General features: G+C 49.1%; 2 protein-coding genes and 1 non-coding gene across 3 annotated transcripts in view; all 3 read right to left on the bottom strand.

The window, feature by feature from the left end:
• Nucleotides 1-2,126, bottom strand: part of ZNF646 (zinc finger protein 646) — a 29,780-nt gene extending 27,654 nt beyond the window's left edge. The window contains exon 1 of the mRNA XM_065924698.1: nt 1,450-2,126. The gene's annotated coding sequence lies outside the window, so the exon portion shown is untranslated. The remainder of the gene's footprint in view (nt 1-1,449) is intronic.
• Nucleotides 2,127-4,212: 2,086 nt separating this feature from the next.
• Nucleotides 4,213-10,925, bottom strand: STX4 (syntaxin 4). Its single transcript, XM_065920365.1, has 11 exons — nt 10,674-10,925; nt 10,386-10,487; nt 10,173-10,272; nt 9,962-10,036; nt 9,162-9,232; nt 6,647-6,755; nt 6,499-6,575; nt 5,777-5,914; nt 4,766-4,876; nt 4,560-4,658; nt 4,213-4,464 (listed from the first exon to the last, which is right to left on the bottom strand). Exons 1-10 carry the CDS (start codon nt 10,701-10,703, stop codon nt 4,578-4,580), a joined length of 894 nt encoding a protein of 297 aa, XP_065776437.1. The 5' UTR covers nt 10,704-10,925; the 3' UTR covers nt 4,213-4,464; nt 4,560-4,577.
• A 4,599-nt stretch (nt 10,926-15,524) lies between these two features.
• On the bottom strand, nt 15,525-15,597 carry TRNAG-UCC (transfer RNA glycine (anticodon UCC)). Its single transcript has one exon. It is a non-coding gene; the product is annotated as a tRNA-Gly (tRNA).
• Between the last annotated feature and the right edge of the window lie 2,496 nt (nt 15,598-18,093).

Below are 18,093 nucleotides of genomic sequence, written 5' to 3'. Positions count from 1 at the left end.
CCTGGGACTCTTCCCTCACACTGCAGGGAGCACAGGTTCAATCCCTGGTCGGGGAACTAAGATACTATATGCTGCACAGCACAACCAAAAATGCATTTTTTTTTTTTTAATAATTTGCCTGGAGTTTCTATATTCTCTTCCATTTCTGCTTTAAAAGTGGCCAATTATTTTCTGAGTCATCTTTCTTATAGTAACTTGTCAGATGCACCCAACACCAACCAGGGCATGCTACTAATATTCTCTTTCCCCAATTTTTTCCCTAAATCTCTAAACTCAGTTGGACATTATTTGTACTCTTAGTTCTATTTCCAGCTTACAGTTTAAACAAATGCTTCACCATTACATAACACACATCACCATCTTTCCAACTTCCAATGCTAGTTTCCTCACCAGCCCCTATCCAGATCCAAAGTTAATGACACACAACTCAGGTTTTTCTTTTTATTGTAGCAACACCTCACTTCTGGGTACTAGTTCTGTAACAGCTGAACTAGACTTATGATAATGTGGTAAAAACCAACCTCCAAATATCGGTGGCTTCCAGCAGAAGTTTCTCATTTACATTACACCTCACTTTACAGGTGGGCTACAGCTCAGCTTGATGTCCTATTAATGTTGGGTTTCAGGTTGAAAGAGTCTTCATCTGGCAATTGACAGGTTCGTGGCAGAGGTAAAAGAGATGGGAAGCTGCCAGACTACTCATTGGTGCTTAAAGCTTCTACTTGGAAGTGGTGTCTTAATATCTACTCAGATTCCAAAGCATGTTATACAGCCAAGCCTATTGTAAGTGAGCATGAATGTATAATCCTCCTAACATGAGGGGCCCAAAAGGAAGAACAGCATGTATTTGGAACAATAATATAATCTACTACAGGGCTGTACCAGAAACATCAATCACTGAATTCGTCCATTCTTCCTTCATACACACTGTGCTGACGCGTTTTGTACCTTGTAACATCTCTCACACATCTTGTGTATGTGCTAAGTCACTTCAGTCGTTTTCAACTCTTTGTGACCCCATGGACTGTAGCCCACCAGGTTCCTCTATGCTTGGGATTCTCCTGGCATACACCTTGGTCAAAGGTAAAATCTTGACTCAAGGTAGACAATTCCCAAGTAAGTCAATGTAGCCTGACCTAAACCAATCAGGTCCCTTTTCTTAAGAATCTGAACCATGACATATTCAGTGGGTGAGGAATAAGTGGAGAAGGCTGCAGCTGAAAGGTTGTGATACAAGATGGATTTGGAAAAGCCACAACTCACGCAGACAGTGTTCCTTAAAAGTTGGACTGACAGCACCCAAGCCAGAATTTCAGTGAAAAAAACCTTCCAATGACTCCTCACTCAGGTTGGTTTCCCTCACAGAAGGGGTATACATAAGGGAACTTGTGAAATCTCCAATGCCTGGGTCCACTTGCCTACTAGGTCTGCTCCAAACCTGCCACTCACCTGTTCAGAAACCTTCCATGGGTCCCCACAGCCCATCGGAAAAGTTCAAATTACTGAACCCGCCATCCGAGCCCTTGCTTGGCCGTCTAGTCAACTCTTCTGGGAAGTTCTGGATGGCGTCCTGAGACAAGTAAGCAGCCTTTCGGGGGTGGCGCTGTCCAGCACTGCCAAGCAGAAGGCACATGCTCTACGTGGACACCCAGCTGCGTAGACGTGGCAATCTCCGCGTCGGTTTGACAGTCTCTGTCAGATCCCGGTAGGTGCCATGGGTTGTCAACTTCAGTTGATTCTGAAGGCAGAAAAGTGAGAGAGTGGATAAAGGCGACCAACAGGACAGGATTCCGCTGAAGTAGTAGGCCTTAGGGGAAGAGACGGAGAGTGGAGAATCAGGGAAGCCCAGAGTCCAAATCAGTCTTCCACTGGGGCAGGATCCATCCGGTCTCGGTTTCCCCATTGGGTGGACATCCAGAATGTTTGCACGCTGCTAAAAACGAAGGGCTTCCTCCTGCAGGCGTCTAGTTTCTTCTGTACACGGTACACAGGACCTCAAGCAGGACCAAAGTGTGGGTACACTCGCGGACTCTCTAGGACCCGCAATATCCGGCTGCTAGGGGGCGGGACCCGGCCACGCCTTCTCGCGTGAGGTCCCGAGCCCCTACCCTCACGGGTCTCTCCCAGGCCAGCCCCCTTCCGCCTTATTAGGCTTTTGATCACGCCCCTTGAGCTCTGTGATCCAATCGCTTTTCGGTGCGACTGCGGTCTCGCTCTGAGGCCCCGCCCACATCTAATTGCAGTTTTAATTCCGGATGCTCACTCCTTCAGGACGCCCTGCGGACCAATCCTGATGCTCTTCAGGAACATTTGCCAATCCGAGCGGTCCGTTTTCCAAGTGTCTGCCCAGTCACCCCCTCAGCCACGCCCCGTACGTTCGGTGCCAAGTGTAACCCTCGGACCTGGCGCAGGCCCCGGCGCAACCGCCGCTTCCGGGCCACCGGGAGGCGCTGCAGGCGGGCGCCCAGCCTCCGGTAGAGGCGGGGCAGGTCCGGTCGCACGTCACTGCGGCCCAATCCCGCCCCCTGGTCCCTCCCAGCCCGAGTCCAGGGGCGGGGTGCGAGTCTGCACCAACTTCCACTGGCCTATCCCTTCCTTGGCTCGCGTCGCCCCGGCGCCCACGTGTGTACCCCATACTTGGCGGCCGAAGCAAGCGGTACAGCTGGGCAACCAGGAGCAGCGGCGGCGACCAATGGGATCGAAGGTGGGATGGGACAAGGCGGTTGGAGCCCCGCCCCCCAGACTTTGGTCAGGGGTCAGGTCCTGCCCCATTCCTACCAGGCTTCGGAGGCAGGAGCCCTGAAACCAAGTGTCTGGGGACAGGCGCTACATCCAGCTCCAGAAACCAGGCAGGGCGCTTGGAACTCTTAGAAATCTCGAGCTGGAGTCTGGAACTCAGATGAGTCATAGAAACTCAGCTCCTCGGCCTCTTCTACCCGCTTCAGCCACAAGACCCCTGAGAAACAAGGTGTGGGCTGATTCAGAGTGCCTCCCTCTCTAAGCTGAACTCTTATATAAAAGGCAATGCCACGCCAAGTGGGGAGAGGGAGCGGTAGGCGGGTGACTGGGAGATTGGCATTGACAAATATACGCTATTGCTTTGGGTTTTTGTTCAGTTGCTCAGTCCTGTCTAACTCTTTGCACCCCATGGACTGCAGCGCCAGGCTTCCCTGTCACTATTGTTACACTATTGTTACTATGTATAAAATAACTAAGAGAACCTACTGCATAGCTCAGGAAACCCTATTCTTTGCTCTGTGGTGACTTTAAATGGGAAGGAAATCCAAAACAGAGGGGATAAATGTATACATACAGCTGATTCACTTTGCTGTACAGTAGAACATTGTAAAGCAACTATACTCCAATAAAAATTAATTTACAAAAATAAATAAATAGGGACTTCCCTTGGTCCAGTGGTTAAGAATCCGCCTGCGAATGCAGGAAACGTGGGTTTGATCCCTGGTCTGGGAAGATCCCACATGCGTTGGGGCAACTAAGCCCCCACAGCCTGGAGCCTGTGCTCCACAAGAGAAGCCCCAGATAGGAGAAGCCTGTCCACCAAAACTAGAGAGTAGCCCCCACTCACTGCAACAAGAGAAAACCTGAGCGCAGCAACAAAGACCCAGCACAGTAAAAAATAAGTAAATTAAATAAATAAATAAAGAAAAAAAAAAAAAAAGGCAATGCTTTTTTCTGAGCACAAGGCCTGGCCTGTTGAACCCTATGCCTGGCAACCTCTTCACTGATTCTTCCCATAACCAGCCATTGGACTCCTCGCTTCCCACTGGACTCAAATATAGCCACCTCTGAGACAGGCCCTTCCTTGTCCACTGTATCCAAAGTAACAGACTCTGTTGCTTTTTCACAGTGCCTCTTCTTCTTGGCCTCAGGAATGCCCATAGATGCCACACACGCATCCCTGTGTCCCAGCCTGGCCTGGCTCAGCCTCACTGCTTTGGGCTTAGGTCCTCACAATGTTCTTTCCCCAGGGACAGTACTGAGCCACATGTGGGTGTCACCTCCCCCAGGCCCCACCCATTCTCATGGGAGAGTAGAAGGGTGCTGCCAGCCTGGCGTGGTCACCTGAGACAGTCTGATTTGAGTCTGCCTGGGCTGGGTCTGTCCCCCAGGGTGGCTGGGAGGTGGGGAGGCTGGATACCTGATGGCCCTGGACCAGACTTTTCAAGGACACACGTGCACAGGGGAATCTCCAAGCTTTTTTTTTTTCTTTAATTTCTTACAAAACCACATGTCCCTGCCAAACAGGACACTGCAGGCCTGCCCCCAAGCACTGTGACCCAGGGGGGGAGGCCCCCATGGATGAGTGGCTGCCGACCCCAGAAGAACTGTCTGCCCCTCTGCACAAGGCCACTGTGAGGAAAGAGTCTGGCTGGAGGCTCTGTCCTGCCCACCCTCAGCTGCTGGGAGAGAAGGCAGACCCTGGGTCCCTGGTGCTCTTAGTGTCTGCAAGGGAAGGCGGGAGAAGAGGGTCTGAGGGGAGGAGAAAAGGCTGGGGTCGGGGATGGGGCAGGCCAGGGAGCAGGCCCACGGTATCTCACCAAGAATACGCGGCGCTGTCAAACCAACATGGAGATGACAATGATGACCACCAGAATGAGGACAATGATGGACACACAGATGGCAATAAAGACTTTCTTCTGTTGGAGAGGAAGCGGGGTGGGGGGCGTGGGGGTCAGGGAAACTCAGGAGTGGAGGGAGGGCCAACCAGGGGGGAGGGCTGGCAGGGGGAAGGGCGGAGGCTCACCTTGCGCGCCTTCTTCTGGTTCTCCAGGGCCACCTTGACATGCTCCTGCCCACGTTCCACATAGTCGGCTGAGCTCAGAATGTTCTTCTCAATTCGGTTGATCATCTCCCCCTGCTCGGAAGAGGAGGCGGTTCAGGCAGGAAGGAATGACTGGAGGCGGAAGGCCCAGCAGCTCCTCTGCCCACCCCAACCACAGAGGACTGAAGGACACTCCTGGCAGAAAACGGTGCACTAAGGAAGAGGTGGGGACAGGACCGCATCTGACAGAAGTCCCCACGCCTGGGGATGGCTTCCAGGCTCCCTCCTACCGTATGCCCCCTTCTGTCCTGCGCCCTCGCCCCATACAATTTCTACTCGCAGTGCTGGCTAGGAGCCGAACACCTTGAATGGCTCATATGTTTTCACAGAGGGTGAACTTCTGTCCCCTCGCAAATCTATCTGAAGTCCCTTGTTCTTTAGGCCTGTCTCCGAGCTGCTGGGAAGCCCTCCCTGTCGCTGCCTCCTCACGGTACCACCAGCCTTCAGATCCTGAACTCCTACCGTGTGAAATCTCTCCCCCAGGACTCCCAGCTGCAGAAGGGCATTGGAGTCAGCTCCTCCCAGATGGGGCTGGAAGTTCCCCTTATCATGAGATAAGGGCCGGGGGAAGAATCCCACCTCCTACCCCAACCTTCTACATTTTAGGAGGCAGGCCCCTCTAGGGGGCAACTGAAGAGCTCTTAGGTGTATAAGAATGGATTCTGTTGCCGGAGGAGGAGGCAGGGTGGGGGCCATACCTGGTCTGGGCTCCAGCTCAAGGGATGGGGTACAAGGTATAGAGCAGTAGTCATCTGAGTAGCTACTGAGGAGGATGAAATCTGGGGACACAGCTAAGGATGGAACTAAGGGCCAGTCTGGAGGGTAACAAAAGCCTCGGTGCAAGAGGCTAAGGGTGGAGGCAGGCTGACTGTCATGACACGCTCTCACATCTAGGGGCTGGATCGAGCCCAGCCAGCGGCCTCAGGCACCCACCTGTATCTCCACTTCAGTGGCCAAAAAAGTGAAAATCTCATGAAGTTCACGGATACTGCGCTCCAGCTGCTGGATCTCGCTGTGCCGGGCCGAGATCTCATTTAGGGCCTGTCGAGTCACTTGTGTGTCCTTCAGTATCTGCAGAGTGGACAGGAGCGATGGGACAGGTCACAAAGAAATCAGCAGCACGTTTAGAAGTTCCTGTTCAGCTTCGGGGCAGCTCTTGGGCCTAGAACTGGGGCCCAGGCCCTAATGAGGGATGCCAGGCAGGTTAATATGTTCCCTTCTGGGCCTGAGGATTCCCTCCATGAAAAAGGGCCAGGAGGGCTTCCCTGGTGGCTCACTGGTAAAGAATCCGCCTGCTAATGCATGAGACACCAGTTTGATCCCTGATCGGAGAAGATCCCACCTGCTGAGAAGCAGCTAGGCCCATGCACCACAACTACTATGCCTGTGCTCTAGAGTCCACCTCCTACCCACTCAGAACCACAACTGTCTGAGCCCATGGGCTGTAGCGCCTGTGCTCCACAAAAGAAGCCACTGCAAGGAGAAGTCCACACACCGCAACAGAAGAATAGCCCCTGCTCGCTGCAACTACAGAAAAGCCCGCACAGCAATGAGGACCCAGCACAGCCAAAAATAAATAAATAAATATAAAAAGGGGTCAGAACTCAGAGAGGACGGGGGGGCCCAGCAGAGAGAGGCTGGCGGCGACCACTCACATTGGACACAAACACCTCACTCTGCCCGCTGTCCAGCATCTGCTCCAGCTCCTCGTCAGACACCATTCCAGCATTTGCTGTGAAGGGAAAGGTTAGGCTCAGAGCCGGTTGGGTCAGCTGACCCTATGTGCCGGGCACCACAACTCACTGATCTTCAGCTGCCTCCGAATCCGCTCCACGTTCTTCTCCCGGTATTCAGACTGCATTGAGTTGCACTTGTTGATGAGTTCCACGAATTGCTGGGACAGGATCCCGTGCTAAGGAGGGAGAAGAGAAGCTGGGGACCCCTGGGAGGATCCCTGCCTGGTCTGGGCCTCAGCATCCCCTTGGGTACAGTGAGCAAAGAGCATGAGCTCAGAGGTGCCTGTGGCCTTGACCTCCTTGAAAGGCTCCTCTGGTCTCTCAAAATAAAAGCCAAAGCCCTAAAAAAAAAAAAAAAAAAAAAAAAAAGCCAAATCCCTTCCCAGGGTCTACAAGGCCCTACAGGACCCACCCCTTCCCATATTCCCTCTTTCATCTTACCTCCCCAAACTGTTTGCCTCACTCCTTCCCTCCAACCACAGTGGGCTCCTGACTCCTCCCTGATCAGTACACAGCCCCATCTCAGGCCTCTGCAGTTGCCATTTCTTCAGCCCAGAATGTTCAGGCCCCACAGAAGCCTAGAAGTCTTTGTTCCAGTGTCACCTTCAGAAGTTTTCTCCACCTTGTTGGAACCTGCCTTCTCCCACTGGTCTCAATCCCTCTTCTCTTTTCCCTTTATACTTCTATGTTCTACAATAATTGACTGATTTATTATGGTGACTGTCTCTCCCTACTGGAATGAAATCTGCATGAGGAAAGAGATCATTTGTTGACAGCTGTTTCCTAAACAGCTAGAAAAGGGTCTGGCATACAGTAGGCCCTCAAAGAATATTAGTGGAATGCTTGCTGAACACCAGCGTCCCTGCTTATACTAAAGGTGTGCCAGGATACCTGGGGGTCAGCTGATTGCCCAGATTTTGCAGGCCCACCTGGGCACTCAGTCTCTCATACAATGACTACCACAAGCCCCCCACCCCCTACCCCCAGAAATGCCTTCCCTGCTTGTCCATTTTCCTGATGTCTAAAATCTGCTCATTCCTTGGAGTTCCTTTCTCCAAAACACATCTGCTGTCCTGGGTTCAGCTGCACCCTTTCAAGATGCCCAAATTGCAGGGGGTGCAGTTCTTGAGGCCCTAGCCTACTGTGTTCCCCCTTTGTTTGGCAAAGTAATAAAGCTACTCTTTCCTTCTCTTCCATTTAAAAAAAAAAATGCCCAAATTGTTCAATCTTCAATCTGGGGTCTTTGATGAGTTCTGGGCCCACCTACTCCAACTCTGATCTCCAAGAACACCAAACCATGCCTCTCTGGGCACCCAGAGGACGCTGCTCAGACCATCTCAAATCTCCTTATTAAGATGATGATTCTGAAATAGAACTGCCACATTACCTAGCAATCCCATTTCTGGGCATACACACCGAGGAAACCAGATCTGAAAGAGACACGTGCACCCCAATGTTCATCGCAGCACTGTTTATAATAGCCAGGACATGGAAGCAACCTAGATGCCCATCAGCAGACGAATGGATAAGGAAGCTGTGGTACATATACACTATGGAATATTACTCAGCCATTAAAAAGAATTCATTTGAATCAGTTCTAATGAGATGGATGAAACTGCAGCCCATTATACAGAGTGAAGTAAGCCAGAAAGATAAAGATCATTACAGTATACTAACGCATATATATGGAATTTGGAAAGACGGTAGCAATAACCCTATACGCAAAACAGAAAAAGAGACACATATGTACAGAACAGACTTTTGGACTCTGTGGGAGAAGGCGAGGGTGGGATGTTTTGAGAGAACAGCATCGAAACATGTATATTATCAAGGTGAAACAGATCACCAGCCCAGGTTGGATGCATGAGACAAGTGCTCGGGGCTGGTGCACTGGGAAGACCCAGAGGGATTGGGTGGGGAGGGAGGTGGGAGCGGGGATCGGGATGGGGAACACATGTAAATCTATGACTGATTCATGTCAATGCATGGCAAAAACCACTACAATACTGTAAAGTAATTAGCCTCCAACTAATAAAAATAAATGAGAAAAAAAAAAAAGATGATGATTCAGTGACCTTCCCTCCCCCCGCCCCTCCTGCCCCACCAGGGAAGTTCCTCTTCCTGACTTCTTGAATTCTGTCCCTGGGGCAGAGGATGTCCCTATCACATGGGTAGGGAACCACCCGGTCACTTGACTGCACCCTCTTCTTCCCGGGCAGAGCCATTAACTACCAAATCCTACCTGAGTAATGTCTTTGTCATCTATGCAAGCTTAACTCCCCATCTTGGCTTCTAGAAAGTATATCTCCTACAGCCGAGCCCAGATCATGTCTGGGGTCTCAGCAACTTCTCACTGAATGGAGGAGAAGAAGGCAAGGTGTTATAATGGATTGGAAGTCAGGAGACCTGGGTTCTTGACCTTGGGGTGAATCCTTTTTTATCTCTGAGCCTCAATTTCTTCATTTGGAAAATCATCAGGTTGGATTTAATGATCTCCAAGAGCCCTGCCTTCTTACATCTGCCATCTAATGATCTATTGAACACTTGCTAAAATGTCCTACTTCTGGGAATAATGAACCCACCTGGGTTTTTCTCATTCTTGTGTTGACGGAGTTATAATTCTCATCAGCTTCCTCCTTCTGGGGCTCTATGGCTGTGGAAAGACACAAGAGTATTGGTAGAGGAGGGGGTTTGACCTCTGGCTTCTGAAATTCATTTGGGGACTGGGACCCAGCCACCCAGCCATACAATAGAGAGAGGTACAATATCTCCACAGGGCTTTTTTCTTTTTTTTTTAATAAAATTCATCATAAAATGACTACTTCTGAGCCTCTGACAGGCAAAAGTATATTTTTCTTTGCAATAAATACATCAGAGAATTCCCACATGTTTGGAGATGGTTCCTAACAAAACCCACATCTTCCCGCCCAAAGAATACACACTGGGCAGAAAGAATTGTAGGAGTACAGATGATCCTTGCACAACTGTGTGGGTCCACTTATACCTGAATTTTTAGAAAATAAATGCATACTACAGTACTACACAAACCACAGTTGCAAGAATCCACCCATGCAGAACCTGGGATGTGGACTATACAGTTATATGTAGATAATGACCTGAAGGTGGGGGTGGCAACACTAACCTCTGCCTTGGACAAAGGTCAACTGGAAATGGTTTCATTATAAATAGGGGAACCTGAGAGGCAGGCATATGCTGTGGAAAGAACTTTGAACTGGAAGCCAGGAGATGGAGATTCTAGACGCTGGCCTGCTGTGTGACCTCGATATATATCACTGGCCTCTCTGGACCACACACTCCCCAGATATACCAGGAGTTGGGCAGGATCAGAGGAAAGTATCTGGCTGATGTCCTAGAAGCTCACCCTTCAGCTGCGCGCGGATGTCCCTCCCTAGCTGTTTGATCTCGTCGCGCAGGTTCTGCAGGTCCTGCTTCATGCCTAAACAAGAGAAAGCCATGATGCCCAAATAGCAACCTCTACCTCAACAAATCTCCCTGGCCACCACCTGTGCGGAACTACAACCCCCACAAGCCCGCCGGTTGAGCATGCGTTCTGCACCCGGGGTTTCACTCACTCTCCTCGGGAAGGGGCGTGGCCAGGATGGTGACCTGCTGCTTCTCCAACTCTCGGACTTTATTCTCTAGCTTGACGATAGTCTGCCGAATTGTCCCAACCTGGGGAGTATGACCGAGAAGGCTGAGGGAGATATGGGGGGTGCTCCAGGCTGCTCTGCTCCTCGGGCCCTCCAGCCCCCTCGTGAATCCAGACCGAGACTCCAGCCTCTTACCTTCTGGAAGAACTCATCGTCCGGGCTCCCCAGCCGTGCAGTACCCGGGTGTACCACCAGCGCGACTCGCTCCTTGTCTTCATCGTCCGAACTGTCATCCCCCTGCCAGGGCCGGGGTCACTGGCATCACTTCCTTGCTACTGCTCTCCCCCAGTAGAGTCATGGGCTTCCGGGACTTTCCTTCCTAGCCCACAGTCATCCCTCCCGGCCCCGAGGACCAGGAGTCCTGCATTCCGGCAGACCCCATCCCGTCCGCCCATCCCCAACCCTGCTGCGCCAAATTCTCACCTGCCTCAGCTCGTGGGTCCTGTCCCGCATGGCGGCCCGAGATCCCTCTCGCCGGCGCCGGAGCCCGGCGGGCCTCAAGATTCTAAGTTTGGAACTCCCGTACCAAACTCACACTCTGACACTCCCCTCCGCCCTCACCCTGAAGACCCCAAATCCCCCCCCAAGAGTCGCTAGAGGCTCTGTCCCTGGCACCATTCAGTTTCAAAGGGAAGGAGCCGACCTCGGGGACCCCCAAGATTCCACAGGTTGGAATTCCCTTTTCTTTCCCCCCCGCCCTCTCCTGTAGCCTCGGCCCCGCCCCCTCTGGAAAGACTGGAGCATGCGCGCCGGATCGCGTCCCTTCCCCACCCCAGGGAAAGGCCGAGGTCGGAAGCCGCAGCGCCCCGAACGGAAGCGAAATTGCCAGGACGTGAGAACCCGCCCCCTTTGCCGGAACTATCGCATCTTCCAGCGGAAATCTTGTTGCCAAAAGGGGTGGGAATGCGTCATTGGTACGTGATCTGAGAGGCCCCTCATCTCGCATCACCCCATAGTGCAAACCCCCCCGCGCACGTCACGTGACTTGCCTGGTCCCAGCTTCTCAGACCATAGAAAGTGACGCTTCGACTGTCACGTGTCTCGGCCCTGTCAACCCCATCTCTGGAACACCTATCTCCCCACGACGTCCTCGGCACCCCGCGCCCAAGTTACCTCCCTTCAGAACCCCCGCGAGGCGGGGAGGGGGCGCTGACTGTCCCCAGAGACAGTGGGTGGTAGGACCCAGGCTGAATCCGGCTTTCTTTCTTTTGGGTCCGCGAGTGTGGGCAGACTGACGACTTAGAATTTGGAGCTGTCAACATCATAAGACCTTGAAATTCAGAAAAGAATAAGATCCAGCGTCAGAGAATTGCAGGGTTTTGTAGGCAGAGCATCTGGGGGTGGGAAGTGACCTCACCCGAGGCGGAACTCTCTTCTCCCGCATACTCCTGGCACAGTTTCTGGCAGGTGGGCGGCTGCCTGGCGCCCGGCTTGAACACTGCAGTCCCGCTGCACTCACCACCGTCGAGCAGGGCATTTCAGGGCAGCTCGCGCTGAGAAAAGAGTCTGTTACATTGAGCAGCATGTCACTTAGACAACCCCCTCCCCAGACCCCCACCTTGCACTGGGGTCTACCCTCTGGAGCCCACGAAAATATGCCATATTATCGTGGCCTCTGAGTTGCTAAAGTGAGGGCATGGCTGTGGACAGGGGAGCCTGGTGGGCTACAGTCCATGGGGTCACAAGAGTCGGACACGACTGAGCGACTAACACACACAAACCGTAGCCCACCAGGCTCCTCTGTCTATAACAATTGTCCAGGCAAGAATACAAAATCGGGTTGCCATTTCCTCCTCCAGAGGATCTTCCCAACCCAGGGATTGAACCAAGCATCTCTTGTGTCTCCTTCCTTGGCAGATTCTTTACCACTGAACCAACTGGGAAACCCAGTACATGTTAGGCCCTCAGTAGATATTTGTTGATAGAGTCTTAGCCTCTCATATAACTGAAGATGAAACTTATGGTTCCTTGGTCCTCTCTTTTATGCTTCAGGCTGTTGGTGACACTTCCCTAACCCTGACCCTGTAGACATTCATTCATTCAGTGAATTTTTACTGTATGGGCCAGACACTGTTTTAGGGCCAGAGATATATCAGGGCAGACAAGAATGCCTTGCCCTTTTGGAACCCACCTTCTATAGAAGGATGCCCCAAGGTCACTCAGTGAGTCTCAGAATAGCTGAGAAGAATATTAGTTCTCCTAGATCACAGGATATCAACAGCCCGGGTGTCTCTGCCAGGGATTCCTTGCTGCTACTCCTCCTCCAGAGTCTTTCTTCCCCTTTTCATCTCCTGAGCCCCACCGTGCACCAGATCCTTGCCAACTCCTGCCCATCTCTCATGTCTTCACTTCGACCTGACATACCATGTATTTTGCTAATTTGTGTTATCTATTGTCTGCCTCCACCCCTCCTCTCCACCCTACTAGAATGTAAGCTCCAAGAGGACAGGGATTTTCACCTTAATTATTCACTGCCGTGTCTCCAGCACCTGCAACACTGCCTGGAACATTGTAACTGGTTAATAAATACTAGTGAAGGAATGATTTTTTTTTTTTTAACCACACCATGCAGCTTGAGGTATCTTAGTTCCTCAACCAGGGATGGAATCCAGATCCTTGGCAGTGAAGCACAGAGTCCTGACCACTGGACCACCAGGGAATTCCCAACTTCTTTTGTTTTTTTAAATTAATTTATTTGACTGCATCGGGTGCTAGTTGCAGCACTCGAGATCTTCGCTGTGTCATGGAGGATCTTCTGTTGTGGTGCATGGACTCTCTAGTTGTAGCATTTGGGCTTCTTGTCTGGTTGTTTAGAGGGCTCCAGAGTTTGCGGGCTTAGAAGTTGCCCAACGCGGGCTTAGTTGCCCCCCAGCATGTGGGTTCTTAAGCCCCCAGTTAGGGTTTGAACCTGTGTCCCCTTCATGGCAGGTGGATTCTTAACCACTTGACGACCAGGGAAGTCTGCCCAGTTTCTTTTTAATTGACATTTACTTAGCATTTACTGTGTGCCAGGCACTGATATATGTACTCAATAAAAATTTACTCATTTCATCCTTATGTACATTCTGTGAGATTGGTACTATGTTACGGTCCTCATTTTACAGAGGAGGAGGCTAAGACACAGAGGCAGTAAGTAACTTGCCCAGAGTTACACACTAGCAAATATGAGAGCCAGGATTTGGAACCAGAGAGGAAGCTCCAGACTCCATGCTCTTAACCAGTACACCATGATCCAAGAAAAACACCAGCCAGGAGTGGCTCCCTGTGTCCTACTCACCCTTGGGGGACTTGCTGCCACCTATTAATGCTCTACGTTGGATCATCTGGTGGCGAGGTGGGGGCCAATGGCAAAACGAGTCTCTTCCCTTCCCCCATCATAGGGTCTCTCTTCCACATCTGTTGGGTGGGAACAGGCTGCTGGGGAGGTTGTTGGTCCTCCTCTCATTCCCTGTTTGCTGTCTTCCCAAGAGCCAAGGGCTTTCCTGGTGGCTCAGATAGTAAAAACTCTGCCTGCAATGCAGGAGACCTGGGTTCAATCCCTGGGTTGGGAAGATTCCCTGGAGAAGGATATGATTACCCGGTTCAGTGTTCTTGCTGGGAATATTCCATGGACAGAGGAGCCTGGCGGGCTACAGTCCATGGGGTTGCAAAAAGTTGGACATGACTAAAAGACTAAGTACACATACACACCGAGAACCAAATATATCCATGCATGGGTCACATAAAGGGCTTCTGTGCATCCTCAAATGTCTCTGAGGCTGGTTTTGTGCTGAAACCCCAAGGGCTACAGAGATGAAGCCCCCACCACTCTCTCCTCATGATGTGTCCTGAGCCTGACCTTGATCATGCCCTCGAGTGCCACCTGGGAACCTCTTGTCTCTCATGGCTTTAATCAACATACATATTTGGCTCCCAAATCCATATCTCCAGCCCCCAATTTTCTCCGAAGCTCTAGAACTCTGAATCCACTTGCCTTCTGGACATCCCCTCCTGGAGTTCCATGAATGTCTTAAACTCACCATGTTCCAAACACCACGCATCGTCTCCCCCGAGAATCTCCTAAGTTAACTTCTTGTTCTTCCTATTTTCTTTCCGTGTGGATGACACCAGGTCACCTGTGCCATAACCTTGGCCTGGAACTTCATTCTGAAGGTGATGCATCACACAGCTGGTTTGGATAACCCCCATAAAAATGCTAGAAAAAAAATGGACAAAATTCTTTATAACTCATAATGAGAAAGACCTTCCTAACTACAGCTCAAAATTCAGAAACTACACTCAATAGTTTATAATAACCTATAAGGAAAGAGAATCTGGAAAAAACAGACATATACATGTATAATTGAATCACTTTGTTGTACAGCTAAAACTAACACAACATTGTAAATCAAACTTCAATTAAAAAATAAAAGCACATTAGAAAGTGAAAGTCACTCAGTTGTGTCCAACTCTTCTCGACCTCATGGACTATACAGTCCATGGAATTCTCCAGGCCAGAATACTGGAATGGGTAGCCTTTCCCTTCCTCAGGGGATCTTCCCAACCCAGGGATCGAACCCAGGTCTCCCACATTGCAGGCAGATTCTTTACCAGCTGAGCCACAATGGATATTAAAAAATCAGAAAATGTAAAATAGAAGATTAGTATATTTGTCTGCATGAAAAAGTTTTCATGGCAAAAAAATGAAAGCACAATCAAAAGACAAATTGGGAAAATAATATTTGCAATTCTTATCATACACAAAGGGCTAATCTCCCTACTATTTAAAGAGCTCCATGTAGTGATAAGAAAGAACAATAAAAAACAATGGCCAGAGAACATGACAGATCACAAAAAAAGACAATAAAGACTTAAATAGGCAGATGTTCATTTTTGTATGTAAGAGAAGTGAAAATTAAGATAATACTGAGATATATTGCATTAGCAACATTTTCTTTTCTTTTTTGGCCAGAATGCCAAAGTTTGTGGGATCCTAGTTCCCTAACCAGGAATGGAACCCATGCCCCCTGCAGAGGAAGCACAGAGTCTTAACCACTGGACCACCAGGGAAGTCTAACAAAGTTCATGTTTGGCAACTCAGTCTTTTGGCAAAACTGTGGGGAAACAGGGACTTTCACTTGTTCATGGGGCCTGCAAAATGATACAACCTAGACCATATGTGTCAAAATTCTGAGTGCATATACTGTTTCTTTTTTTTTAATATTTGTTTATTTGGCTGTGGAGGGTCTTCATTGGGGCATGCAAAATCTTCTTTTTGTGTCATGTGGGATGTAATTCCCTGACCAGGGATCAAACCTGGGCCCCCTGCATTGGAAGTGCAGAGTCTTAGCCACTGGACCACTAGGGAAGTCCCCATATACTGTTTCTGAATTCTGAATGCATGTATTGTTTCTCCAGATTCTAAAGACAGCTGGGTGGTTTTTCTGCTGGTCTCATCTTATTCAGGTAGCAACAATCAACTTGTACCTTGGCTGGAGTTAGGTGGCCCATGATGACCTTTCTCACATTTACATGTCTGGGACCTAAGCTCTGATGATCCAGTTGACCAACACAGCTGAACCACACACACTCTCTCTGTGGTATTTCAACCTGGGTTTCTTCAGAGTATAGTAGCCTCAGCATTCCAAGAGGGTGGGAGGAGAAGCTGCAAGGTCTCTTGAGGCCTTGCTCAGAAGCTGCACACTACTTGCACCATATTCTATTAGTCAAAGCAAGTTATAAGTCCATAAGGGCTGCAAAGGGTGAGGAAATGGAATTTTAAGTCACCAGATCTGCATATGTGTGAAATAACACATACATACATCAATACTATTCACTGGGTATTGTTTGCAACACATCAGAAACTTGTCCATTACTGGGTATGCAGCCATCAAAAAGAATGAAGGCATTCATTATGTATAAATGTGAAAATGTTTCAAAACATGCTTTTAGTTAAAATGTTATAATGAATGTATCATGCTACTGTTGTATAAGAGAAAAAGTGTGTGTGTGTGTGTGTGTGTGTGTGTGTGTGTGTGTGTGTGTGCATGTGCCTGTAGGTATTTTTCCTGTAACCTCATAAAGAAATCTTGGAATGTTGTGTAAACCAAAAACAGTGGCTCCTGTGGGTGGTGAGTACAATTGTTAGAGTAAGAATTTTTATAGTAAAACTTTGATATAATTTAGAGTTTTGAACCATGTGAAAGTATCATTTATTTTAAATAATTATATCAAAGAAAGAATGGTAAAGGGATACCTGTGAGTAATTTTTTTTTTAAATAGAAAGTTTTATTGGAGAAAAATAGAACCACCACGTACACAGGGAAAAGAGCACAAAAATTCAACTGATACAGAACTGAAAGTCACAACTACCCAATGTTGTTTGCGATTACTTTTCAATTTCTTAAATGGATTCCATCAATTTTTTAAATAGCCTTGCCAATTTTCAGCTGAAATAGAATCAAGTTTTCAAAAAATTAAGAGCCTCAGCGAAGCGACCAGCTTTTAAGATAACAAAGGTGACACCAAGAGTCTCCTAATAGGACCAATTCTACCGAAAAATTCCTGAAGCACATAACTACTGAGTCTGGTAGAGCAGTAGCTCAGAGACCTTAGTTAGAACACTGACTCAGACGGTCCAGTATGCAGAGAGGGCAAACGACAAAGCTGCATTTCCCTGTCAGATGAGTTCACATAAGAAAACCAAGGAGGTGCTAAGAAAATACAGGCAATGGCTGCTCGAAATAATTAAGAAGGCATTCTAAATACCACATATTATTAGACAAGTGTGTAAAGTGATGCAATTAGAAAACAGGCAACTTAAAAAAATATGGTCACAGGTCTTTGAGAACTCAAGAAAACAATCAATAGCAAACACTAGAGCTGAAAGTCTTCTCAGCTGAGGGTTGAAAGTGAAAGTGAAAGTGAAGTCGCTCAGTCATATCCGACTCTGCGACCCCGTGGACTGTAGCCCACCAGGCTCCTCCGTCCATGGGATTCTCCAGGCAAGAATACTGGCGTGGGTTGCCATTTCCTTCTCCAACCTGTGAGTAATTTTAAGCAAAGGAATATGTCTTATTAGCTTGGGCTGCTCCAACAAAGTACCATGTACTCAGTGGCTTAAACAATAGATATTTCTGACAGCTGTGGAGGCTCGAAAGTCCACGGTCAAGGTGCCAACAGATTCAGTCCTTGGTAAGGGCTCTCTTCCTGGCTTGTCCTCACTGTATCTTCATGTGGCAGAAACAGAAAGTTCTGCTGTCTCTTCCTTTTCTTATAAGGTCACTAATCCTATCATAGGATCCACTCTCATGACCTGATCTAAATCTGCTTACCTCCCAAAGGCCTCACCTCCTGCTATCATTACATTAGGAATTAGGGCTTCAACATATGAATCTGGGGAGTAGTGGGACACAGAAATCCAGCCCATCATAGAATACCATGATCAAACTTTCATTTTATGGAGATATCCTCTGGTGGCCAGGTGTAAGGCCATCACAGATGACACTGCCAGTACACACTACACAAGGTACCCCACGAAAGGGCTAGCAACATGCAGACACCATGTATTCAGTATTGGAATATTTATTACAATAATTATCTTACAGAAGGAGGTAGAGTGTTGTGAGGAAGGGACACCTTTTCTAACTGCAAAGGGTACAGTAAGTGTTGACTATAGCCCTCCCTGTGTGAAGGCTGATTGGGAGATCAGTTATGAGTCAGGCCCAAAATAGTGAGGCCTACACTGAAGCCTGAAGATAGGAATGGAGCATTTACTAAAGAGACAGAATCCAGAGGGACTTCCCTGGTGGCCCAGTGGCCAAGACTCCAGGTTCCCAATGCAGCGGAGCTGGGTTTGATCCCT

The sequence above is a fragment of the Muntiacus reevesi genome, chromosome 2, assembly GCF_963930625.1.
Source record: "Muntiacus reevesi chromosome 2, mMunRee1.1, whole genome shotgun sequence".
In the NCBI taxonomy this organism is placed as follows: Eukaryota; Metazoa; Chordata; class Mammalia; order Artiodactyla; family Cervidae; genus Muntiacus; species Muntiacus reevesi.
The sequence above is the reverse complement of the archived record's forward strand: the minus strand, read 5'-3'. Positions and strand labels throughout refer to the sequence as shown.

Bases quoted from the DNA above. Each gene is read 5' to 3' on its own strand.
- STX4 (XM_065920365.1), bottom strand. From the start codon at position 10,703: ATGCGGGACAGGACCCACGAGCTGAGGCAG. The intron at 10,037-10,172 runs GTGAGTGAAACC...TCTCTTGTTTAG, and splicing joins CACGCCCCTTCCCGAGGAGA to GCATGAAGCAGGACCTGCAG. The intron at 4,659-4,765 runs GTGAGCCTCCGC...CCTCTCCAACAG, and splicing joins ACCAGAAGAAGGCGCGCAAG to AAGAAAGTCTTTATTGCCAT.